The sequence below is a fragment of the Hypoxylon fragiforme genome (assembly GCF_022984875.1).
Source record: "Hypoxylon fragiforme strain CBS 206.31 chromosome Unknown GGS25scaffold_1, whole genome shotgun sequence".
Classification (NCBI taxonomy): Eukaryota; Fungi; Ascomycota; class Sordariomycetes; order Xylariales; family Hypoxylaceae; genus Hypoxylon; species Hypoxylon fragiforme.
In genome coordinates, this window is record NW_026054756.1 from 562213 (window position 1) to 588313 (window position 26101).

General features: G+C 47.0%; 5 protein-coding genes across 5 annotated transcripts; 2 read left to right on the forward strand and 3 right to left on the reverse strand.

Annotated features, from left to right (window-relative positions):
• Nucleotides 1–201: 201 nt before the first annotated feature.
• Nucleotides 202–3198, reverse strand: GGS25DRAFT_516483 (uncharacterized protein; the record flags this gene model as incomplete). Its single annotated transcript, XM_049263202.1, has 2 exons — nucleotides 202–532; nucleotides 605–3198. The coding sequence occupies 2 exons, from the start codon at nucleotides 3196–3198 to the stop codon at nucleotides 202–204; spliced, it is 2925 nt and encodes a 974-aa protein (XP_049120953.1).
• A 1333-nt stretch (nucleotides 3199–4531) lies between these two features.
• Nucleotides 4532–7811, forward strand: GGS25DRAFT_468061 (barren). The gene is made up of 4 exons (XM_049259047.1): nucleotides 4532–4881; nucleotides 4965–5538; nucleotides 5597–7192; nucleotides 7262–7811. Exons 1-4 carry the CDS (start codon nucleotides 4793–4795, stop codon nucleotides 7520–7522), a joined length of 2520 nt encoding a protein of 839 aa, XP_049120954.1. The 5' UTR covers nucleotides 4532–4792; the 3' UTR covers nucleotides 7523–7811.
• A 1781-nt stretch (nucleotides 7812–9592) lies between these two features.
• Nucleotides 9593–11863, reverse strand: GGS25DRAFT_7362 (uncharacterized protein). Its single transcript, XM_049265989.1, has 7 exons — nucleotides 11472–11863; nucleotides 11381–11414; nucleotides 11143–11319; nucleotides 10985–11039; nucleotides 10671–10904; nucleotides 9842–10615; nucleotides 9593–9786 (listed from the first exon to the last, which is right to left on the reverse strand). The coding sequence occupies exons 1-7, from the start codon at nucleotides 11585–11587 to the stop codon at nucleotides 9605–9607; spliced, it is 1572 nt and encodes a 523-aa protein (XP_049120955.1). The 5' UTR covers nucleotides 11588–11863; the 3' UTR covers nucleotides 9593–9604.
• Nucleotides 11864–15716: 3853 nt separating this feature from the next.
• GGS25DRAFT_516486 (uncharacterized protein) lies at nucleotides 15717–17060 on the forward strand (the record flags this gene model as incomplete). Its single annotated transcript, XM_049263203.1, has 3 exons — nucleotides 15717–15848; nucleotides 16763–16836; nucleotides 16916–17060. The coding sequence occupies 3 exons, from the start codon at nucleotides 15717–15719 to the stop codon at nucleotides 17058–17060; spliced, it is 351 nt and encodes a 116-aa protein (XP_049120956.1).
• Nucleotides 17061–21565: 4505 nt separating this feature from the next.
• GGS25DRAFT_516487 (uncharacterized protein) lies at nucleotides 21566–25710 on the reverse strand (the record flags this gene model as incomplete). The annotated part of the gene is made up of 5 exons (XM_049263204.1): nucleotides 21566–22009; nucleotides 22066–23556; nucleotides 23622–24715; nucleotides 24773–24805; nucleotides 24855–25710. 5 exons carry the CDS (start codon nucleotides 25708–25710, stop codon nucleotides 21566–21568), a joined length of 3918 nt encoding a protein of 1305 aa, XP_049120957.1.
• Between the last annotated feature and the right edge of the window lie 391 nt (nucleotides 25711–26101).

Here is a 26101-nt window from a genome sequence, read left to right on the forward strand (position 1 = left end):
GGACAACCATGGAAAACATAGCATAAACCAAGTCACTTGCCATCCAAAGAAACAATTTTGAATTCGTTGCGCGCTATGCATTAATTGTCTATAATGACAGACGAAATGAACCGTATACTGAAATTTTCTAAGTCGCTCTCACAAATAACAACAATAATTCGTAACCTCGTGTTTGCTCGTCGATACCTAGGCGCATACATTCTATGCTATATCCTGCCACGCTCCCGTCGTTTCGACCGCAAGGTTCAGTATCGTACTGATAGACCAGAGCGCAATCAATCCCCAGCCAATCTTCCTGCTCATCATCCATTTGTTCATTGGAACAACGGTGAGGAGGATGAAAAGAGTGAGCAGTAACGTTATGGCGGATATCATCAAGGTCCCGTTGACTTTGATGTGATATGGCTTATACCGTATAGGCTTGTCAGGATGCTTGGCCTTATGTTTATTTGCTGCAGTTATTGTTTGGTAAGCGCCTCCAAGACCAATTCCAAGCAAAATATTCAACAAGGGGCCACCGAAACAGGCAGATCTGTAATATATTAGTTAGTACAACGTGCTTATATGATTGCTGTGGTGGAAGTGAAGCTTGGGGACAACGTACAATGCCATTACGGGATAGCCAAGTCGAGCGACAGTTATGTCCGCAACTAGATCTCCCACGGAATTACCAACTGCAAAGACGGTAAGGCCAAGTATTGCTTCTGATATGTCCAGAATCACCCCGAATGCCTTAAGCACTCCAACCACTTCACCGGCTATGGTGGATATCCAGGCAATAGAAATGCAAAATCCTAGAAAACAGAATAAGAAATGGTATTTAGGGCGATAATCCGGCGACGTAGTCAACAATAATATTCCGAGCAATACCAAGGAAAAAACAAGAGAGCCCAAAATGGCTTTCAGGAGAAATTTCGTGGGTTGCTCGAGATCTTCCTCCATATTTGCCCAGACAATGAACACGCAAAATATCGGACCTGTGAATATTTGAAGTATCAACAACCAGCGGTTCCAGCCAAGGTCTTCGTCGCCCAGCGTCGAACTGTCTCCTTCAAGTTCGGAAGCAGGTCTTTTTATTTGCACATCCGGCTGAGGCAAGGTGGGCATAGCTTGAGTTTGTGCCGACTCTTGAAAATCAGGTGGGATAAGTAGAGAAACAGGCGAATGACTTCGACTAGATCCCCTGGATCCCCTGGATCTCGTACGTCGTCTATATCGCTGCCATTCAGTTTCAGGTTGTATAGAGACGCCTGGCTCCGAAGAAACCGGCGGTGCTGTATTGCCTAGATGACCTGACTCTGGCGGATCAACAATGCTCTTATCCGAGTCATCTTCTGATGTTTCGGTTTCCACTACGGGCAATGTTATGACAAGCAAGAATATGCTCGGCAGGGAGATCAGGCTGACAAATTTATCCCAAATTGATTTCGCTCTCCAGCCCTGCAGAGTGGGGAACAGAGTATTGAATATGATGTGCGGCGGAGGCAAAAGCTGATAGGGCCACCACCTGTAGGGTTTCGAATTTACCGGTTCAGCCAAGATAGGAAAAGAACGTCGCTCCTGCACGGGAGATGGGAGAATTAATTGTGGAGTTTGTTGTGAATTTTCGACAACGCCAAAAGGATAATCCGAAAATGCAGGAAATGGCGATAAGGAAGGCGAGGATCTCTCGCTTCCATGGGGACTGGGAATCCGCAGTCGATGTAACTCTGGCCGGGAATTTGGCGCCAAATCCTCTGTTGAGGATGCAGAGCTTTCTGCATAGTGGCCGCCGAAGTGGTCCGTTGGTGGGGGGGCCAGTTTCCCTCTTACTGTATGCGGGCTAGAATTTCTACCTCTTCCTTCTGAAGGTCCGGGTGCGAGATCGTCATCGACAATAATTGGTATCGACCCGGATGACCGTGCGCGGTTCCTGGTCGCGATGGAAGCATCCCCAACATCTTGTATCGTTTGTGCGCTTTTGCTTCCTCGGACCACGTTACGCCCTCCGTGTAGAAGATCGGCGGAAGTACTGCGAGAATGGTACAGAGGCCTCAAGCGCACATTTCCTTCTTCCTGCAGCGACGATAAGACTGATCTAAACTCGAGCGCGCCAACCAAACTGGGCCGTATAGCGGTTATGGTTGTATTGCTCCTCCTCCCCCGCGGACGATTCACACGCATACTGCTCGTCATTTCAGCAGCAAGATGCTGGCTACAATCAGTATCGTCGTCCGGGCTACCAATCTCAATTCTAGGTCCTCGCTCTAGAATTGCAATATCGACAGCCGTAGACCCGCTTCTCTCTGAGCCACGACGTTCCCCCGGCGTAGCATCTTCGTCGTCGGGATCATCCCTATAAGGCTCTAGTTCATCATTGCCGTGCTCATTCGAGACCGTGTAGAAGTGGCCACGAGAGGAGGCCTCTTTAGCCTTTCGCGCCCGCCGCCTCTTGGTGACTGCATGCCAGCCAACGACCACAATGACATAGAAAATATAGAAGCCGATCATGGCGGCGGACTCCCATAGATGGAGCTTTCCGTCGGCCAATAAGAACATAGCAAAACTAACGGCCACTATGAAGAAACAGATATCACGGACGAATGTTTTCCTGCCCACCCTGAACTCGCGTACGAGGGCCATAGAACCGGCAACGACTGAAGTGATGAAACCTGCGGCGCCGATTAACTCGCCAACCGCCATGCTTCCACTATTAGAGCTCATGGCGGCGAAGGTGCTGAAGACATCGGGCGACCCATTGCCAAAGGCCAGGAAAGTCACACCAGCAAGACTCTCACTCAAGCCAAGAATGGTAGCAATGGTACTGAGGTTGACACTAAAAAAATCGCTAGCGGCGATGCCGATAGTGGCAAACAGCAATGCGACCCAGAGGACCATGATGATGAAGGCAACAGGTTGGGCACGTTCGAGATGGCAATAGTAGAATGTGAGATATTCTATGAGGCCAGCCTCATCATCATGGCAGTTGCGCTTCACAAAGGCGCATTTGTCTGGAGCATTGTGAACCAACCGGCATTCTTCGCCAGATCGTTTAGACAGAAAGGGCGATTCACTTGATGGACTTCTTGATGGACCTCTTGATGATGGTGTTGGTCCCCGGATGAATAAACAATATGTAGTAATGAGTGTAAATAGGAAGACTGTGGTATAGAATGGCCGAAAGCTGAATCGCCTCTTTTTATGTATGGCGGTCTGCATCATGGATTGGCCAGCTGAGGAGTGTTTAACACTCCATAGCTAGAAGGGTTAGAAGTGCTGAAAGGGCTTGAAAGGATAGGCAGGTTGCCCAAGCTGGTATTTCCAAAGCTCCAAGGCTAATGATTAGCTTATAAAAAATGATATAGGATTATATTAGTCGATTACTTAGGTAGTTAGTGATAAAAGGAAGAAGATATAGATTCGAAAGAAAAGGTAGTGAGCGAGCGAGTGAGTCAGAGCATGTATAAAGAGGCTAGATACATATGTACCTACTCAAGTAGGCTGGTAGATAGGTAGTAGTTAGATATCTCTGATCTTCAAATGGGACGTCTGGATGGATATAATAGTAGGATTAAGATGATGTATACATGTATGAGTTGTAAGGTGAGGGTAGGGAATACATACGAATACACTTGTAATGTTGTATTGAGATTACCCAGTGTTGCAACTGTACCGGTACTACATCATTGATCCTAGTCACTGGTAACTGTGCACTGCCAGGTGGTACTGCCTACATGTAGGTACATACATACACATGGCAGGTACATATGTAAGTTTTAGATCGACATGAAAACAAAGCAAACGTGCGCTGGAAAAGGTCTTGTAAGTTGTAACCCAACTACTGCGTCAAGTTCCTTCCCAGACTACCGGAATCAAGGTATTAAGCTTGGCACTTGGCTCCCTCAGACATACCGCGTAACATAGACATCGATTTGTACTAGGTACTAGGTGTACTACTAGGTAGATACTAGGTATCTCGATTCTCTGGGTATCTATGCAGTTTGAAGTTTCGAGGTATTACTTATACCGCTTTGTATACGTCGTAGATTTCAAGGTTGGTGAAAGATGAGATGATGCATGGGTTCTGGGTAGTGGTTCTGGGTTCAATTGATTCTAGAATCAAGACAGGGTACAAAGTTGGATGGAGCAATTAAGATGAATTGATTTTCAATTCTATCGGTAAAAAGTTCCGGGTGGGGATTAAACAGTTCCCATTCAAGGTTACCGAGTCTGACAGTAGATAGACTGTCAGACAGACACGTCAACGTACGGTACTTGCCAAGACAAATGGACGGGTGAAAGAGGGGGAAACGCCACGCGTTAACTTTCCCTACGGCGTAGTAGTGCTATGTACGGCGCATAGTATTTCCCAGTGGCCAGTTGCAATTCCATCATGACTTCAAGGTTGTGGCTGTACAGTACTATGTACATAATTTTATAGTAGACGCTAGTGGGTGTGGCTTAGACTCTTTCCCCTCCTCCACCTCCACTGCAGAATGCTTCTTGGAAGGTTCTAACCTTGTAGCATTGGAGTTAATTAATAATTTTGACCAAAATAAGCCTAGCGCGATAGGGATTGTTTACTTGCGTACGGCATAGTAAAGCCCATAGGAAAAATTAAAGTGACCGGGGCAACTGACAGGGCGCGACACCGACTCAACCACACACACCACACTCCAAACGACTCCACACACCGATAAGTAAACTAAACAACACTTTGCGACCTGCAAACCTGCAATCTACATCAATCTATCTTTAACCCACACCATAATCCATTCAACCCACATGTTCACACCAACACAAACCACCCAAGATGACTCGTGTAGGCCAAAAACATCGCGCCAGCGCTGGCAGTAGAACAACTTCTGGCTCTGCTGGTTCTCCTTTTAAATCGCCTCTCAAGTATGTGCACTGTTTATTCATTTATATAACATACCCAAGTAGAGCATAGGAACTAGAAATCTTATCGTTAAATAAAAAAATAGGATCCCCCTAAACGACGACATATCAGAAAAAAGGGGCCGACTACACTCAAGAAGAGCCCTTTACGAAAAACAAATCAACGACCTACAGGCCGCTGCCACGACGCCTGGGAAGAAGAGACTGGCGGAAGGCGACAATGGAACTCCCCGCACCGACCCGCGAACGCCGCGACGCAGCGGGGATGACGATGACGATGTTTTTGTTGTTGGAAGCGGCGTGACCCCTATGAAGCGTGTGCCTATTCTAGCCAATTTCGAAGAATGGATGAAGATGGCCACCGACAATAAAATCAACGCCACGAACTCCTGGAATTTTGCTCTGATCGACTATTTTCATGACATGTCCCTACTCAAGGATGGAGATGGGGTCAACTTCCAACGAGCCAGTTGCACCTTGGACGGCTGCGTGAAGATCTATACCAGCAGAGTGGATAGTGTTGCAACTGAGACAGGCAAGCTGCTTAGCGGCTTAGCGGATAGCAACTCCAAGAAAAAGGATAGGGACGCCGATGGTGAGGAGAGTGAGGAGGAAGTCGACGAGGATGGAAACGTCGTCAAGAGGAAGTCGAAGAAGCGAGTACGTTTGATGTATTATCAATTGAATGGAAATACTATACTAACATTGACCTTTGCAGCAACGATCCTCAGAAGCGACTCTTGCACCATCGTTCGCTTCTCTCCAGCTCAAGAAATTCGAACTTGAATTCGCAGTCGATCCGTTATTCAAAAAAGCCTCGGCAGACTTCGACGAGGGTGGTGCCAAGGGCCTTCTACTAAACCACCTTATGATCGATGGCAAGGGCCGTATTGTGTTCGATAGCAGTGATGATGCCAATGATGCCTCCGACGAACGGATCAAACTCCGCCGGAGAGAGGACGTTATCGCGGAGGAAGACGAGGATATGGAGGACGCGGAGGATGAACATGAAGCGACTATCACCGAACAGGCTGGTCAAGAAGAGGAAGACGTTGAGATCGATATTGGCGCGCTGGGCGCTAAATTCTTCCCCGACCTTGGTCGACTAGACGAGCAAGACATTTGCCCGTCATTGAAAACTTTTGAGCTTGGTAACCCATCTGGTTCTTTGGATATTCCCTTCTTGCGTGCCCTAGAAGATGACAACGAAGACGGGGATGAGAGTGGAAATGTTGGTAACCACTCTGGCATGCTTATTGATGATGACAATCTGGCTGGCTTCGATGATATGACAGCTATAGGAGGATTCGACGTCGCGGGTGATGTTGCATTCGGCGAGGGTGGTGAAGCCTGGGCACGAGAAGCCGCGCTAGAGCCTCAGATGCGCCCATTTAATGTAGGCGCAGACGATGGCATGCCTGGCGGTGATGGTGTGGATGGTGTGGATGGTGTTGAGGATGAGAACAACGACTACATCGTATCTATGAACCGCTCCAGGAACGACGATAAGATGCACGAAGATATCCTGGGTTACTTCGACCAAGCTCTGCAGAAGAACTGGGCCGGCCCAGAGCACTGGAGAATACGAAAGATTAAAGATGCCAATAAACCCGAGACGTCTACCCGCCAACGAAAGGAAAAGGAACCTTTCGAGATAAACTTCGCATCGCCGCTCGATCCAAAACTGGGCGAAACAATCTTTACTCAGGCTACGAACAATTCCGCCATATCCATGCCTAAGAAGGATTGGAAGTCAAAGACTCGAAACCTTCTCCCGGACGACAAGCATTTCAACTCGACACAGCTTCTTAACCTCTTCCTTAAGCCTAAGGCCCGCTTGAGCCGCCGTAACCGCTTCCGGAACAAAGGAGGATTTTTCGGTAATAACAATACCCAGTCAGACAACAACGTGGCTCCGGGTGACATGGATGAGGCCTTCTGGGCACAAAGAGAGCCACTCCAAAGCACCGAAGATGACACGGCTATGCCGAAGGGAGACTACGATGCCAATTTCTTCGATGATGAGATGCCGCTCCCAGGTGGCGGCATGCTGGACGATGATGACGACATGGAGTTTGCGGATGCTAGGGATCACTTCTCACCTGGCCTTGACGTTCCCATGACCCAAGATATTGGTATTACTGGTATGCTAGACAACGGTATGACAATGGGCGGATTCGGCACACAACTTGTTACGTCAACACGTCGTCTGAGGCCAGAATATGTACAGTATGCTCGTGTAGCTAAGAAGGTCGATGTACGTCGACTAAAGGAGGAGCTCTGGAAGAGTATAGGGCTCCCCGACACCGAGCAGGTAAGTTATATATATCTTCTAGAAGCTTTTAATTCTCTTCCTAGGCATAAACTAACCCCTTTTATTTAGGACCCTAACCGCTCGAGACTTCCAACCCCGCCAACGGACGCACAAAAGCAGGAGGCACCGACGCTCAAGTTCACAGATGTCATGAACGACCTACAGACCGTCTACAACAAGACCGCGCTCGACGATATCTCGACGAGCTTCTGCTTCATCTGCTTGCTGCATCTAGCCAATGAAAAGGGTCTCAGTATCGAGAACACACCCGAGCTCATGGAGCTCGAAATCCGTAAGGATTGGTCTGCTGAGGTCACTGGCGAGATCTAGTTGGGGGAATTCAAATCAATTCCTTTCCTGTCCCCTTCTTCTCTAGTTATAGATACGATGGCCGAAGTTAAGGGATGGATATATCCATACATGACACATGACATGACGTGACGTTACGACTTGGGGATCGTTTGGACTGTATTGACTTTTGCAAAACAGAAGACAAGCCATAGCAAGCAAACAAGTGGAGTGGTCTGTCATATTTCTGTTAGGGCTTGTGGTTGGCGTACCACTTGCTCTGCGTATTTGTTTGAAGAGGGAGATCCGAGATATTGAATCAGTTTTCAACTACCTGCCTAGGTACCTAGGTAGATACATTATGATGGGCGGGAACGCTTGCTTTTGTTCGTAGTGCATGTTATCATAGCCAAACCCCCTACCGTTTCAATGTCATAAGATTATTCTATAGGTCCAGGGCTACCTACATAATGTGATTCTAGTAGAGTTTCCGCTTGGTGCTTGATTGTGGTGTAATGGTACAATAGTAGTGCCTACCCTCTGTATTGTGCTTGGTATACCTAACTTGATGATGACACTCATATTCATAGCCCTGGAGATGTATCGTAGGTGTAAGGCCAGGTAGATTGGAAGTACCGACGCTCTAGCTCTGATCTTCTCCGTGGAGGGAGTCCCCTACTCCCGAGAATCACTAGACTTCATCCAATGAATCCACGTATCCCAATGGTAGAAATTGGAAGAAACTATCTCAACCTGGGGAATTAATTCTCAATGTTGTAATGGTTTCTCCCGGTGATAGAAATTGGGATACCTAAGGGCATGGGTTCATTCTTTGATTAACGTAGTTATTCCTTTACAGCTAGAATTATTCTAGGCCAGGGGTCAGGTAAGTAAGTAGGTAGGTAGGTAGATAGAACTATTCTCGATGAACATATTCATTTCGCCCAGCTTAGAATCTCTCCCCTTTCGATTAAAAATCGGTCTCCATACCTAGGTATATTACCTAGCAGCAAGTGCTTACCTGAGTCACAAAGCAGTGGGACGTCTACATAGCTACCGCATAGGGAGGAACCAGCTAGCCAGCTAGGTATCTAGGTTAATGAAGTCTAGTCCAATTTCGTTGGAGAAAGCAAGAAAGATACGGCAGATGGGCTGAATGGAAGTAAAGGGGTAGGTAAGTGAGTGATAAGCACCGTAAGCTGCCCAGGTAGGTACCATACCTTGCAGATCATAAGTAGCATCAGAGGCAATCGGTAGATACCTGCCTAGGTGTAAGATGGTCTAGCCTACATAGTGTCTAGTGATTTAGTACCGGCGTACTTGCCGATGCTGGGGAATGGGGAAGAAAAAGGGACGTAAAAGCTAGGGACCCTTTCAAAGAATGTGAATCTCTCTGAGAAGATCTTACATACGAGGGTAGGCTATCCAGGTACCTACCTACCTGCCTAGGTAAGTGTTAATGCCCAAGAGTTATGAACATTTATAGTTGCAAGAAGTAGTAATAATAGTCATAATAGCCATAATAATAGAATAAACAGTTATATTTGTGATCGTTCTTTTCTGGTAGATATCTACCTAGATACGTAGATAGATAGCTGTATTTTCATAGCGCGTAGGCGAACACAGACACGCGCCCCCCCCCTCTCTTCCTTTCTTTCAAGTTCTTTCGTTCTCTTTCTCTCTCCCTGTCTCTCTTTTTGGGGGGATAAACTTGTTAAATAAAAATAAAAAAATAAAACGCAAACAGCTCCCCATTAGCTAACCTAAACCCTTTAGTTAGGAGAGAGCATGGAGGAGATGAGGATATCAATATGCCGATGATTCGTCTCTAGATATGTAGGTAGATGCGTGTGTGTGAGAGTATGATGTATCATATGTGTGTTGTGTGATGTGTGTGGGTGTGTCGTATCGTATTGCAATTTCCAATCGCTCCGTCTCGCCGTCTCGAAATGATCCCCGAGTTCGTCATAATAATATAAAAACATTTTATCATAAAAATACGTCATGCTCTGCCCTAATCCCCCTTTCCCTCATCATGCGGATTTCAACGTTGCAGGGAGAGAGAAAGAGAGAGATATCCTCAGGCGAGGAAGAGTCGTGATAAAAAAAATCTCATAGCTCGCCCTACCGCCTATCGACGATTTCTCGAGCCTTCAAGAGAGCACTAATACCGTCAAGGTTACTTTCACCGCCGTTGGCCATCCTTGTAGTGGTAGGTCGTTTCGGATCTACCGACATGCCGAACATGGCATCATTTGAAAGCCCCCGCGTTGGGTATTTTGGGGTATTTGACCCAGGAACCATAGCTAAATGTATGTGTTAGTGATGAATCGAACGATGCATGTGAAATTTAATACGAACTGGTAGAGTGGGCCTCGGCATTGTTAGCGTGTAGTTGATCGCCTAGCGGGCGACCGGATTGTGTCTGGAACATGGGAAACTGGGATTGCGCGGTGGATGATGTAGCATATGGAGGTTCTGGCTTTGACGATAAAAGAGCGTGAATCGGAAGAGACGCATCGCTTGGCGTCCTGGGAACGTTAAACGAGCCGAGCGAACTTATACTCCCGCTTGAGGATTGCTCGGTCTTGAGAGAGGGCGGCCGTGACATGGATCCAGATCCAGATGACCTTGACCCACGGCCAGATCCATTGCCTAGACTTTGACTCGGAGCCGAACTAGGTGGGCCGTTCTCCGGCGATTGTACCATAGTTCCTTGGATGCCTCTTGGGTCAAACCAGGCACTGCCACCATTTACAGATTCCCCAAATATCCGTTGATTATCCCCCCAATCAAGTCGACGACCCAAGTGGTGAAGAGTGTCACGAGAAGTAGGACTCGACAATCCACGTGACCGCCCGTTGTTGAGTTCGTCGTATGAGAGATTCCTTGGCGAAAGTATTATCTCATCTCCATGGTGCATTCCATTTGTCGTTGGAGAAAAATAGCTTTCAGCTGTGGATGCCGATGAACCCATCCGCTGCTGACGCGAAGGGGGTGGTTCGCTACCGGGTTGACTATCAGAACCGCTCACTGTACCACTGGTCGTACCACTAGCCCCTATTGAACCGCCACTCGTACTACTGCCGCGAATACTATCACATTCCGTCTTCAGGCGTTTGGAAGCGTCTTTTTCTATTACAGAAATCAGAAATTCGTGTTTGGAATCATTAAGGTATGGTAATGTTACCTTGCAACTGAGCTGCCTGTCTCTTGCGAAACTCTTGTAAATAATCGCAATATTTCTTATACTCGCTCGTCTTCTTATAGTCTGTAAGTTCACGGTTGTATCTTTCCTTTGCTTCGTGCGCTTGTCTTTCGAACGGCTCCTTCTCGACGCGATTCAAATTTTGCCAATTCTCGCCGACCAATTTGGCAATCTCCGTGAAAGTCAGATTCTGGCCTTTTAAGTCATCTCTCATTTCTAGAATACGTTAGCAGATACTTTTTTAAGTATAGAAGGTTCAATTTCCCATTATTCTGGGGAATGGGGAAATTACTAACTATTAGAGAATAAGACGTATGCTGAGGGTGGACGTTCTGGGGCATTCTCGTCAGGCTGTCCCAAGTTAGTGACAAGTTGTATAACGATTGTAGAGGCCAGACACGCCATCAAGCTTTAAAAGCAAGTAGCAATGTTCAATAGCGAGGGAATGGCGCACCTTTGGGTGTCGTCTATATTTGCGCTTCGCGACAGTCGATCCGTCTGGCTTGTCGGACTTAACCGGTTCGATTCGATTCGTATCGAGTCTGGCATCTTCAATGCTAGTGCGTGTAGGCGATACTAATGATGTCTCCGGCGCAACACCGCGATAGTTGGCTATACGGCGTTGGAGTTTCTTCAGTATAGTCAGCATATCATTATCCCCTGTAAGATTACTTAAGGAGGTGTGATCTTACTCGTCGATGCCCAAGTTTCACACCAAGCGCGTCCCTGAACGCTACCACGTCAGTCACTGATTGAAAACTACGACAGACGACAAGAACTCACAAGTCTGACTCAGTGATATCGAGGATTGTTTCCCATGAATCGAAACCCTGGTCGATGAAGGCGTCGAGGTATTGAGAGATGCCTAGCTCGCCAAAGATTGCGTCGAGGGAATTCATATAGCTGACTTTTGCCGCGTCTCGGCCGATCACTTATTCACAGGACTCAATTCAGCATCGGTGTTTCCGAATGTCTGTGGGCGTAACGTTTTACGATGCAAAGTTGGAGATGCCGATTTTCTACTTCGTCGATCGAATCGTTACGAATCGGCGTCGGCTAGGAATTCGAAAAGGTATTAGAGCAGCCAAACCTCGTCCACAAATGCACCGATGGCCAGGGACAAAATGCCCTTCAACGCCGATACAACCGGTCTAATAACCGGCGTGTTTGGGCGACGTAAGAGATCCAAGATTTGATTGCCTTCCAACGCACACGATATCAAATGTCTGCACAAGCAAAGGGGGGCATTCGAAGCTACGAAGTAAGGATGGGAGACGCGTCGTGGGTAAGATGCGAGGGTTGGTTGGTTGTGGGGCGTGGGGTTTGGAATATTACAGAAGGGCGTGTGAGCGAGAGATTGAAGTGAATGCCGGTATGCCTAGATGACTAGAAAGAGGGCTGGAAATACTAGACGGAAAAGGCTACGTTAGGGGTGCGCGTACTTGTGTGTGATACGGGTTGCGAGGATCGTGATGTCGTAGCATTAAACGGTAGAAAGGATCGAATTTGTCTGTTTGCCCCGTAACGTTCAATGGCAATGTTTAAGGGAAATGTGGAAAATTGGCATTCTGGATCCTGGGCTGTTGTGGTGATATACGATCCCTCTGCATTTTCCAGATCTCGATGAGTAGCGCAATCGAGAATAATCGAGGAACATCGATGTATGACAACTAAAAGGGGGGGATCATAATAGTGAGGAACATTGAAGGAGGAAAAAAAAAGGAATAACTAGTAATAAAAAAAATAATAACGACAGCGGCAAGACCCAGAAAAGCTAGCTTGCTTAAGGGAAATAATCGTTACTCACCTACAGGACTAGCTCCCCATTTTCCAGATAGTCGGCGGGAAGTCCATGGAAACATTGGAAACATGCAAGCACAAATGGGCTGATGGACTGATGGACAATAATATGTTGGAACCGGTGGACACGGTAAGGTCCAAGACGGTACCTGGGCGGGCTAGGCACTCTCTGGGCTCTCTCTGGGTATGTAGCTATCGGGGGATATGGGAATATGAGGTCACGTCCTGCAGCCCGGACCTGCGCGAGACTCTCCACTGAGTGAGTCTCCAGGAACGTAAGTAGTAACTTACTACGTAGTAAGTATAAGTTGTATTCTTAAACACCATATCCAGACTAGTCCCAAGCCCCATAAATGCAATATCAACACTCGAGAGATCAAGCTCACTTCACGTTCACGATGCCATACAAGCCTACCTACTTACCTCTCTAGCCTACATACTTAAGTAGCCTGGAGGTAGGTAGGTATTGAAGAGCTACTCCCTGAGCTAGTAGCCTTAGAGGTAAAAAGCTTAGTGTTCTGTAGGGTAGGCAGTTTGCCAACTAAGGAAGCGGTCCCTTGGCAGTTCTCTCCATAATCGAATTTCCACTTGCCATCGAAAATTCCGTACAATGTAAAGAACGGAGTCGAACCACTAGTCGCAAAAAAGCCACGGATAAATATATGTATAGGAAGAGAGAAAGTAACCATGTGTACATAATACATACGCATGTAGTAAGAGAAAAAGGAGAGGGTTGAACCGTTGTAGACGGAGAGACGGAGAGGGACAGATCGAGATCGTAGGTCGAGGCTAAGGACAAATGAGAATGCCGCTTGTTAAGTGGGTTGCTTCATCTCGTGTCTCTTGCTGGGATGTCTCCTCCCGAGCCCGCCGTCAGCGCAGCTTTTGGATGTTGTGTTTTGTGTCATATTAAGCAAGGAGATCAACTTGCTGCTTGCTGCTTGCTTGATTACACAAAAGTGAAATGTATACTGTAATCTGGTGAATCTTGTAGGTCTTTGAATAGCTGATATATAACCGGCCGCATGTTCTTTCCTTGAACTTTCCTTGAAAGAGAGGATTGGAAAGTTCCTAAACGGGATTGGTCTCAGTTGTGGTTGTGGTGCATCGTGATGGCATTCAATTTTCTCAGGTACATTTCCCCATTGTAGACACAATTGGGGTGTCGGGCCAGCAAGACTAGAGTTGAAAAGGGACGGGAGCCAAGAAGGCTGGGAACGGGTTCTCCAATGAGATTTCAGAATGTGAAAAGAGGGTAGGGTGCCGCAATCGACATTTGAGCCCGGGATCGAAAGTCTTGTCTATCTCCCAAGGCTCACGAACCCCAGATTTCTTCAAAGTTGCATCAGCTGTTTTTATTACCTACGGCGGATTGCCCCTCTCGTAACCCCACCGAAGAAAGAAAGAAAGAAAGAAAGAAAGGGGAGGAAAGGAATGGGTGACATCTGAGCATCGGAGCATGCATCTGAACATCTAGACATCTGGACATCTAGGCATCTGAACATCTAGACATCTGGACATCTAGGCATCTGAACCCGGTACTGTGGTATCTTGAGCGACCATCATATGTCAGAGTAGCCTTTCGAGGCCGTAAGCCACCGTTGTTTTCTTGTCGGTTACCTTGAACTGCTTGACTGCCATAGGCCAGACTCAAGATTCGATCGAAGGAAGACGAGAAAAAGTAGATGATTTCCCATTATATTATATCAAGTCGGTCGTCATTGTGGGACAAGATCGAGATTTGGAGTTTGTAAAAAGGTCATTTACACAGTATGATACTGTATAAATTATTGTGTAGATTATTGGCCGTTACAACGGCAATTGCAACTTTGCGTGCTATGTATCCGAAGTAGTGCATGAGTTGCATGTGAGTGAGTGTCAAGTTGCTATGGTATCAAATAGTATGGTCGACTGGTATGTAGGTAGGTTTAAGTTGTAGCCTTGTAGGTAGGTAAGGTAGGTAAGGTAGGCTAATAGGAATATTGAAGAAATCGACAATACCAGTGACCATAGTACGTTAAAGGAACTGAGTCCACCAATCAAATTTGAGTTCTTTACTTGATCCTGCCCGCTGCGATGACGGAGGATCACCTAACTATTCTCGTTTGGTCCTTGCATGCTTGTATTGTATGTACATGCAACTTTGGATATCAGAAATATCTCCCGAGACCCATAAAAGAAAGTAGCATACCCTCTTTATTGCATACGAGGTGGATTAGGCGGGTCCAAGACATGGGGGGCATGGAGCATGGGGCATGGGTTTAGTTCACAAGCAGAACAAGATGAGGTTTCGGAAAGACCGACTTTCTGAATAGCACCTATCTACAAAGTAGTAGTGGCAGGTGCATGTGGATGGAATTCTTTTCTTATTCCATTCCCAATCATATTTTATATGTATTGTGTGCCTTCCACATTCCAACTAACTAATCTAACTTAAACTAAAGCGCTTGCTACAAGTTGCTAGGTTAGTTCTATCTTAGAAGCCCTTGAAAGCACTAAAACAACGGTAGGTACGTACGCATACACGTGGTTCTAGGGTGCATAAGAAGTTGCTATCATGCACTATGTAGCTGCTACATATCGTAGACGTTGACATGAAACCGTTTCTTTTATTCCCTTAACTTTCAAAGTTACCTGATTACAACACCATCTTATACCATCTCAGCTTAGCTGTCGGTTTCTAATAACTGTGCCCGTATTTGTCGGTTGATCCTAAAAGTTCTTCGCGAAAATTCAATTCAATTGAAAAATAAAATAAAAAGTGCCGAGAGATCGCTGGATCCAATCCGCGCCGAATCGATGATGCTACTCTTTTGACATCGGACTTACATATATATTTCCAGCTGAAGCGATGATCTACAATTGAGGCCATCGTTCTACCGTCGATCACTTATGAAATAAGACTATTAACAAGATATACACCATTACATAACACAAGCTGGCCTACCTAAGTAACTGACCTACATATATTTTTTCTATCGTCCATCTCACGTGGAGGCGGCTCATATACATATCTAACCTTATCAACTACCGGCCTACTGGTGGTATCTTACATTATATCTACCTCACATTGAACGTCCAACCAAGTTTCAAACTTTCACCGTTCAAGGTTCCAAAGATCCACTCCACTGGGAATATTGGTTATTATCAATCACACAATAACATTGGACCAGCGGACCAACAAGCATACCAGGCAACTTCGAAGCCGGGCCGCTTTGTAACCTCATCATGTCCAAGTCACCGTTGGACCAGGACACTTCCACGTCCACGTCCACGTCCATGTCCAAGGCTCAAGAGTCTAATGGCGGTCAAGTGAGTGCTCCCGCTTCGGCTGTAGCAACACAATCAGAATGGGCTCAGGTAAGCTTTAAGCCTTTCTCTCTTCTTATTATTATCATCATTGTTTAATAGAGGACATATCAAGTCTCATATGTCTTCTTATTCGGTAATTTGGCCAGTCTAACATGATTTCTTTTGGATCAGGCATTCAAGGACCTTGCCAAGTACGTATAAATGCTTTTCATGAGTCATCACGACTTTGGTTCTGCAGACATCTGGAACGCCTTCAAAAAGATAAAAAGATCAGCTGTTGATCCCCTCAAGTCCCTCATTCCCGACTTGGAGGTTCGAAAAGATTAGCCACATGGGAATCCTCGAACTCGCTTCGGGATCTCCCATCATTTGCCATGCCATTCCCTTTCGGACCCCTAGTTTGCCCATCCTTCATCATGCCAAACCCCTTTCTGCATTTACTTTACGATAACAAACACGAGCCTCGCCCATTGCGCAGCCCCCCTGCCGCCCCCGAGGTCTAGATCCCCGCTTACATACAACGAATCCCATCCCGAACCACCCACACCTTCATCTAGCCGAGTCCTACTTGAAATGCAAAGTCTGCATAGGGAGGCAATTTATTTCTATCATTTCTCCCCGGCCACCACTGCCATTGTGGAAGTCCATGAGTGTTAGATAGCCATGGCTACCTATTAGGTAGGTAACAGCCTTGCTTGTGTTGCCTCCTACGCGTATCTACCCGCCGGCCCAGTAGCCTAGTAGGTATTTACCTGGGTACCTAGTAATAAGTAGGCACCATGTAGGCAGGCAGCTTATTCCGCATCGAAGTTCTAGCCTAGTTGCATATGTAGCCAGGTCACCGCTTATTCTTATTTATGGATGGGAATCTCGATGTCGATGTCTCGGAATCCCATTTCATGTGGCGTGTTGCTTGTCACGGCGTTTGTCGGATGACTAGTCTCACAAGCTTTTATCACTAGTCCTACTTCACAGCACTCCATCGGGAACTAGTCTTCATCTGGCCACAGTCTAGCGACATATCACTGCTTCACACGTATTGCCTGCTTTCCATAATATTTGCTCAGGATACGATGCCAATGGAATATCGAGGTGCTAACTCGTGATATCCACAGGGGCGAGCAGCAGGCAGCGGCTCTAGAAGCGAGTTTAACAAGCCTAGAGAGCAGACTCGATGCCTTGCTAGCATCAATCGAAGACAATGCTACCTCATCAATTTCAAATCAAGAGAAGACATCCGAGCCTAGGCCAGGAACCTGAGTGAAACAGTCATGTGTTTCTCTATGTTCACCAAGCCATAATGTGCTCGCTCACTCCAACAGGGATTACTCGCGCACTCCTAACCTCATCAGTTAAGCAGAATAGTTTGGTACTGTTGCTACTACTTTCACCCCTGAATAAGCTTATATTTCCACTGTCACCACAGCCCTGAACACGCGCATAATGACCCCCGTATTTGGCTCCATACAGATTATTGCAAGATGGTAGGAAGAATTCTTATAATTATTACAGACGGGCGGACGAATAGACAAGCAACACAGATTCATTCGTATCCAAACCAAGCAATGTAGATCAGAGTGTACATGTTGCTCCTAAACTAGTACATACTCATCTAGATCTTTGATCCAAAGGTGACAGGCACGATGTGACCCACCCAACGGTAAATGATGGTTCATGAGGAGAGTCGACGGTAAGTCGCCGGTTATCCTGTCCATGTAAGACCGCTTGAGGTTGGCAATTTAAGCTAAGGTATAAATTGGCATGACGTGATCTGATCTGATCTGATATGCCAACGACCTAATAAGTAGGACATGGCTGAGTACCTACTATAGCTCAAGCGGGAAGTGCTGTATTCCATGAACCACAGTATCTGTAGATCTTTAAGAGGTCCGATACAACTCGGCGAAGTAATAAAGCCAAGCGGCGTTTTAGGTGGATATCATTGCCGTTCCTTGACGACCCCGGTCGTCCGCAGCCATCCCAACGATCAGCAGTATCCAGTACTCGATCCATTAGGTCATGGCTTTCCTTACCCATCGTGAACGGATGCTTTCATCGACCAACCCGGCTTTTTGGATTTAAGATTACGCACGCCATGTAGATTAGGTATTTTACATGTGTATTTACTTGCTGATCGTGTTGTATGAAAGCTCCAACGACCTGGGTTAGGTAGGTAGGAAGTCCTCGCGTTGGAGTCATCCCACTATCAGTCGACTGCGCACCGTACCATACCATGCAAGATGTATGTATGTAAGCAAGTAAGGTACAATATGTATCTACCATCGGCACTTGCTACTTAGTAGGTAGGTGTATCGTTGCATTTTTCGTTCGTTCGTCGTTCACGAACTTTTCCCAAGATTCCTTCCTACCTATTAAGCTAGGTAGGTACACACACTTGACCTACCTATCTCGGATTTACCTTGCCAATCTATTTCCTGACCTCCCCTCCGGGCCCTCCCCCTGGCTGGCTTTCCCAGATGTCTGTTCCCGGAAGCTAGAGCTGCGATCTCGAAGTTCTGGCTTCCTATCGACCGACCTTTGACGTCACGCGGCGATATGCTGTGTGGACAAGCCTTGCCTTCGGGAGGGACGGGTTGTTATTGGGTGATCTTTTTTTGCGTGCGTATGTGCCGTATGCCCAGGTGTGTATACACATACCTACATACATATGTACGCACTTGGGTAGGTAAGTGAATATCCATAGGGAGATTACTCCGTCGCACCCTTTTCCAAGAAGCTTGTGTGCGCTGCTGCTAGTTCAGGGGTATACGCATGTGTTAGAGGTTCGAGACTATGTACGATATGTGCCCAGGTGTGTACGTTTCCATATATGTATGAGCGTACATACATATGCATACGTGCGTTAGGATATAGATAGGTAGGCAGGCAACATATGGGGAACAAGTCATCTACCACGTGAGAACTGACATGTTGTTTATGCAGGCAAAGTAGGTAGGTAGGTAGGTAGGTTTTAGTATATCATAGGATGCTATTGGCGACGTTCCCCGTCCTGCAGCGAGTTGGAGCTGGCATAGGTATACTGCACTACTGTACATACATATGTATGTCTCCATCTCGCAGATACCTTGGGTGGTGTATGTATGCATCCAGCGCACAGAAGCATGGTAGGAATATGTAAATGCAAAAGGCTATCGATATATTGGACATATCTACCTACCCTGCTAGCGTCTGTCACCTACATATTCTTCATGGTAGCAAAGGTCGGCCTCTTTTTTTTGATCGATCTAGATACCTACCGGCCCATGTAGAAGACCTCCTAACTTAGATAAACTCAGCGATCGTGAACAACAGCAGTGGCGGCAACAGTCGGACCAGTCTTATTTCCACCAAATAATCAAGTGACAAGTGAACGTTGTCATGATACACACCCCAAGCTTATCTACCCATGTAGGTATGTACCTGCCTAAGGCTAGTAGGTAGGTAGGTTCGTATCAAAGAGATGCTATCGTGGCACCGGGGAAGCATCCCGAAAATGCAGCCACTTTAAACACGAGGCGGCTCATCACGCTTCTACTGAGTACCTACCTACATATATGACTTAATATAATAAGATATAGAGATATATACCTACCTACGTAGGTATGCGTGTATTTATGCAAGCATTCACTATATTCTCGTGAAAATTCGACAGCTAGGCTCTTACACCACCCCCCCCTTTTCTTTTCTATTTACTCTGCTCATCATCACAAGAACATCACCATATTCAGGGCTCCAGCAAATTTCGTTTTCCCAAACTAACAAGGTCTTTTCAACAGCAAGCAATCCACAACCGTCATCGTGAGGTAATCTATGCAGCTAGACATGTAAAGCTCATCCAGCCCCCCCAACACCTTCCTCCCTACGGTGGCTATCTACCCAGGTATACTCATAACCCCAAACAACCGCCCAATCTCCCACATACGACCATAGGATCTGGAGAATTCGGGATCCCGTCCGCTCTCCCTTAGACAAGCCGGATACCGCCGGATCAGTAGTTGGGTCGGTGACGACCAGCGAATCCCCGGTGTTGTATGTTTTTTTTGGGGGTTTTTTTTTTATCTTTGTCTTCCCTTTTTACTTACTTCTACCCCTTCCGCCTCCGCCTCCGCCTTCCCTTCACGTCTGCTATTGCATTGTTTCCTTACCTTCCTGTTCTTTACTTTATACATTAGTAATACACGTGAATCTTCTCATCTTCTTAGGAGGGAAGAGGAGGACGGAAGGGGGTCCAAGGCCTTCCCTTTCCTCCATAGTGGCATCGTGTGCCTGGGTGTTAGGCAGCTACTAGGCAGCTAGCTAGTCTTGGTATCTAGTACATCCGTTAATATAGTATGCTGATGCGTGGACCCCGAGGAGAAGCTAGCATCGTGAGAAAATCAATATACGAGAGAGAGAGAGAGAGAGAGAGAGAAAACCTAATCCCGATACCATCCCCGAGAAGCTACCAGGCACCATCTACCTATCTTCAATAATAGAACCTACCCACCCAGATGCAACTTCTAGGTAGTTCCAGGAACTATATAAAACACCTACCTAGGTTAGGTAAAGCAGATGCTAATTCTTCCCAGAGAAAAAAACAGACCCCCCCCCGTCCGTGCTAAGACCAACGCTATCTAACCAGCTAACCTAGATCGCTAACGTTTTACGTACTATGCAGATGTCTAGATGCGGCTCGATCCGTCTTTTGCCAATGTCAATGACGAGTACAACAACCACTTGTTGAGATAGTTCAGACAGTTTAGACAGATAGGGTACCACGTGTTGAGCCAGATTGATAATTATATTTCGTTTTGTCATAGTATCAATAGCCGCGTACCTCCTATTTGGCTTATACACCTGGGCAACATTATAACTGGTAGATACTAGGCAGTTACCTAGGTACCTAGATAAACATGCAAGATCATACACATCAAGTAAATAGTATCAGTTCCAGGTTAATACGTAGGGAATTCGTGACCGCTCATCCATTGAACAAACACCGTGCTCCATCTAAGGACACCAAGGGTTGCGCTCTTCTTCTACCTCTTTTCGAACACGGACTATAGTAAGTACTAGGTAGCAGTAACCGACAGAAAAACACAGGAAGCAACCGACGCGACTAAAAATTCCATGATACAGGACCCAAACACTATGTACTTCTTATAGGATAGTGAGTCATTACGAAAACTCCCGACACGACAAAAATCCTTGCATGCTGTTCTTTCAAACCAAGAGCTTCGTAATTTCCTTGGGTAAGGGGTGTGTATTTGCCCTTCGACGGCCCGATGTACTGTAACCAGAACCAATGCCGAGGACTGGAACCCCCTACCCGCGGTTAAGGATATTTCGCAGACGCATGACCAATGTTTAAACAATGAATCAGATACAACGCCCAATGAAACACCAGCCAATTGCATTTGCTCCTCCCCAAAAGCGGCACATCATATCCATCCCCCTTTGTGCGTGCGTCGTCAAAATAATGCATAGCTATGACCTGAGAACGGGCAACAACAGCCGAGGTGTACACCACCCGGAATCGAGCTTGCGATAACGAGAGTACAAGAAAGTTAGGTGGTGATGCCCAGAACTGATGGCATTCTATAATAGGCCGTGGGTATCGTGAAAATCATCAAGAATGCATAGCCCCCTTGATCGTAACACGGATAATCGGACAGTGCCAGGGGACATAACCCCCGAGCGGGGGGACCGTACCCAATGCCCATTCGGGATTGGAAACTGGTTAGTTACTGTGGGCTCTTATCAGGAGCTGAACAGTTGACTGAAAGTTAGTCATTGTGAACGCAAGGTTCAGAGAGGGTTGAACGTGCCCTATGTAACGGATCGTCCTGATTCGTTGCGACAAGGGATGGGCTGTCGATGCTTCCCATCATGGGTTCGTTCGACGTTATCGAGCGACCCTCAAGAGCAGGCCTCATAAGCGCCGGGCCCCCGTTTTGTTGGCCATTGTTGTTCTTTTGCTCAGCTTGACGTGCTAGCTCCCGTTCTCTATTCTTCTCAAGCAGTGCACCGCCAAGCGTGGCACACTTTAAGATGGTTTGTATCAAGTGGTTTTGTTGTAAGGGTTTGGAAAGGTATTCATCCATCTGGGCCTGGATACACCTTTCTCGATCTCCCATCATAGCGTGTGCCGTAAGCGCAATGATCGGTGTTCGATGCGAGCCCAGGCTCCGCTCGTACTCGCGGATCTTATTGGTGGCCTCAAAACCGCCCTGTGTATAGTTAGCAAAGCTTAATCATGATATTGGGCAAGGTAATGGAGTCAAACCATTATAGGCATCTGAACGTCCATAAGGATGACGTCAAACTTCTTCTTCTTGATCGCTTCCACGGCCTCCAAACCATTTCCAACTACAGTAACTGCGTGATGATACTTTTCTAGGATTTTCACAGCTAGACGCTGATTAACCCTGTTGTCCTCTGCGAGAAGAATTTCGAATGATTTCGTGTTGTCAGCTAGCGACGGCGTAGCGCGATTCTCCAAGGCAGGGACCATTCCGTTCCCTAGATCGATCGGTTTGCAGGGAGTAGTCATGTAAGACGTGATGCCTAGGTCCAGGCAGGACTTCAAGCTGACATGGACTACTGGGGCCAGAAGTACAATCGGGAGGTACTTGAAGTCTTCGATGGCCCTCAGCTTACGGGCGGTGTCAATGGATTCGACAATGATAACATCGTATGGGGGGTCGTCTGAGCCGGGAATGTTGGGATTTCCCTCGGTGTTGACCACAACGGGCACGAGACTAAGTCTCGTGAGCATGGTGACGATTTCTCTCCCATACTGAGTGCGTCCCTTGTCGATGAATAGTACCTGGTGTCCTTTATACGGCTTCAGTTGCTTCTCAATAGATGCAACCTCACCATCCGCTAGCTTTACCACACAGGTGAAGTAGAACGAGCTGCCCTTACCGAACTCGCTCTTGACCCAGACATCTCCGCCCATCAAGTTGACCAACCTCTTGGAAATAGATAGACCTAAACCAGTACCACCAAACTTGCGAGTCATGGATCCATCCGCTTGCTGGAAAGTGTCGAAGATCAGGTCGAGCTTGTCTGGCGGTATTCCTATCCCCGTGTCTGAAACGACAAATTCGATCGCATACTCGCGTGGATCCTTCGGTGGCGCACCTTCCGCTTTCCGAATCGTCAAGCTCACTTCCCCATGCTCCGTAAATTTGATGGCGTTGCCCACTAGATTTAGAATGATTTGTCGCAGACGGAAGGAATCGCCAACGACGTAATCGGGCACAGAGCTGTCAACCCGATACGTCAGGTCGAGGAACTTCTCGTTTGCCTTGACAGCCAAAGTCTTTAAGGCATTGAAGACAGTGCCCCGTAACGTATACGGAATTTCTTCTATCACCATCCTCCGAGCCTCAATCTTGGACAAATCCAGAATGTCGTCGATGATAGTCAACAGACTGTTGGCCAGGTTGTTCACAATATTCAACATCTCTCTTTGATATTGCGTGAGGTCGGTGTCGAGGGTCAGTTGAGTCATTCCAATGATGCCGTTCATGGGAGTTCGGATCTCGTGAGACATGTTCGCTAGGAATTCGGATTTGGTCTTGTTTGCTTGCTCGGCCGCTTCTCTTGCCTGGGTGTTTCTTTGAATACTGCCTCGTAGGTTGTATACCATCTGGTTGATTTTGCGCTTGAGCTCATCCATCTCACCGGAGGCTTCCACGTCAACCAGCTTGGTAAAGTTTCCATCGGTAGCAGCGTTAGTTATATCGCCGAAAGCTCTCACCTGAGTGGTCTGTGAAGTTAAGTTGTTAGTTTTGGACAAAGCATAAAGCAACTAGACAAAATCAGGAAACTTACCAAGTTCGTTGCCATCGTGTTGACATCAGCCGTGATCTCCTTCCATCGTCCCTTCAGGCCCCCAACATCTGCTTGACCTCCCATCTTACCATCCACACCCACATCTTTGGCCACACGCTGCACCTCGTTGCAGAACACAGACAAGCGGTCAACCATGTTATTTATGGTTTCTTTTAGGACAAGTATTTCGCCCTTCGCTTGCACATCGATCTTCTGGCTCATGTCGCCATCCGCAATGGCTTGAGTAACAGTTGATATGCTCCGCACTTGGGAGGTTAGGTTCAAGGCCATAGTGTTGACATTTTCGGTGAGGTCTTTCCATTTCCCTTCGACATCATCAACCCGAGCTTGACCGCCTAGTGTGCCATCGGTTCCGACTTCTCTAGCGACTTTGCTGACCTCGAAAGCAAACTTGCCTAGTCGATCCACCATGGAGTTGATCGTGAGCTTCAGCCTTAGAATTTCGCCCTTGACTTCGACAGTGATCTTTTGGGATAGGTCTCCGGCTGCCACAGCGGTGGTGACCTTGGATATTTCTCGCACTTGCGTGGTCAAATTCATGGCCATACCGTTGACGTTGTCGGTGAGATCACGCCATGTGCCTTCGACGTCGTTCACCGTGGCCTGGCCACCAAGACGACCTTCCGTTCCGACTTCACGAGCAATCTTGCTCACTTCTCGCGCAAATTGTGACAGCTGCTCAACCATAGAATTGATTGTCGACTTGAGCCTGAAAATCTCGCCCCTACATTCCGCTTGAATCTTTTGGGTAAGATCTCCCTTAGCAACTGCCGTAGTGACCTTCGCAATATCGCGCACTTGTGTTGTAAGATTGTTTGCCATGGCGTTGACGTTTACCGTTAACTCATTCCATATACCTTGGACTCCCATTACGTCGGCTTGGCCACCTAATATACCTTCGGTACCCACATCTCGGGCGACACGACTGACTTCAGATGCAAATGTACGTAGCTGTTCCACCATAGTGTTAATAGTCTGCTGAAGCTGAAGGATTTTACCATTGGCTGGTCTTTCAATCTTTTTCGTCAAGTCTCCGTGAGCAACGGCAGTGGTTACTGAAGCAATCTCTCGCACTACGGGACTCGTTAGAAGGTATAGATAAGAAGAGTAACTAGGCGTTCTAAACATACCTTGGTCGGTGAGATTTTGAGCCATAACGTTTACTATGTGAAGGTCAGCATGTATCAATAAGTATTTTCCCGGGCGTTGTACCATTATCCGTGAGTTCTTTCCAAGTTCCGTCTACGCCCTCGATCATAGCCTGGCCGCCGAGTATACCGTCTGTGCCGACCTCGCGAGCCACACGAGACACCTCGCTGGCAAAGACCTGCAGCTGATCCATCATAGTGTTGATAGTTCGCTTGAAAGTTGTGATTTCCGGGTCCATTTCTACAGTGTTCATCCGAACCTTCATAGTAAGGTCACCCCGTGCGACGGCGGTGACAATCGCGCCGATCTCACGTAGTGCCTTTTGGAAGGCTTCGTTGGCTTTCTGGTGTTTCCATAATTCTCGCTCTAATGCGGCAACTCGCTCTTTTTCGATAAGTTCAAGGGCCTTTTCTTGTAGCTGTCTTTGCTCGATCAGTTGGGCATTAACATTTGTCAACTCTTGACGCTGGTTATCGAGTAGTTTAGATTGATCAACGACATGTTCACGAAGTCCCTCAAGGTCTTCATCGGTCAACGGTAGGATCTTGCCAGATCGTTCTTCACCAGAGCCATTCCGGTTTGTAGGGAGAGCCGGAATTCTGGTTCGCGCCGATTTAGGACCTTGAGCATTAGGCGATTCTTCACCAAACAGAGACTCAGCTGTCTCGTTAGGTGTTTCGGGGAAGGTTCCGCCATTCGAAGCGTTGGCCCTAGCCTCGAGTTGCTGAATTCTCACAACGAGGGCGGAAAGTTCACGTTCAAGGCATTCCTTGGCATGGCTTTCATGTCCGGGAAGCCTAATTTCGGAATTGGTACCAATAGGAACCGGGTTGAATGGCTGGTCTTTGGGAGAGCATGCTAATGATTTGACGAGAGTAGCAGTCGCTACCAACGTCTCTTCGTCGGCCATGACTCTCATTGTTCTATACCTCGGTGCTTTATCGTCAAAGAAGGTGGGAAGTAGTTTGTCTATTATAAACGGTCGGAGAAAACGGGACCAGCGTTTGGTAGGCGCTGGATAGGTTTATGACGAACGCATGGAGCAAGACCGAGGTCGAGATCGAGGCCGATGTTGATGATGATGATAGAGCAAATGATAAGAGAGGGAGAGTAGGTAAAATCAGATATAAGATTGATAAAAGTAAAATAAATCTATATCGCGGAAGGTCGCGGCGTTACCCGCCTCGACGGCGGTCGGGAGAAGGGAGCGATCACGTTAATTGTCTAAAGGTCGGATAACAACAAGGTGGAGGCTATAACAATAGTATTACAAGAACAGGAGACATTCGATTGCAAAAGTTAACTATAGG

What these genes read in the sequence shown, in the direction of transcription:
- GGS25DRAFT_468061 (XM_049259047.1), top strand. Translation starts at nt 4,793, where the DNA reads ATGACTCGTGTAGGCCAAAAACATCGCGCCAGCGCTGGCAGTAGAACA. An exon ending in CCTTTTAAATCGCCTCTCAA is followed by an intron (nt 4,882 to 4,964) that starts GTATGTGCACTG and finishes ATAAAAAAATAG; the next exon opens with GATCCCCCTAAACGACGACA. An exon ending in GGCTCCCCGACACCGAGCAG is followed by an intron (nt 7,193 to 7,261) that starts GTAAGTTATATA and finishes CCTTTTATTTAG; the next exon opens with GACCCTAACCGCTCGAGACT.
- GGS25DRAFT_7362 (XM_049265989.1), bottom strand. Translation starts at nt 11,587, where the DNA reads ATGAATTCCCTCGACGCAATCTTTGGCGAGCTAGGCATCTCTCAATAC. An exon ending in TGAAACTTGGGCATCGACGA is followed by an intron (nt 11,320 to 11,380) that starts GTAAGATCACAC and finishes ACTATACTGAAG; the next exon opens with AAACTCCAACGCCGTATAGC. An exon ending in AATATAGACGACACCCAAAG is followed by an intron (nt 11,040 to 11,142) that starts GTGCGCCATTCC and finishes AACTTGGGACAG; the next exon opens with CCTGACGAGAATGCCCCAGA.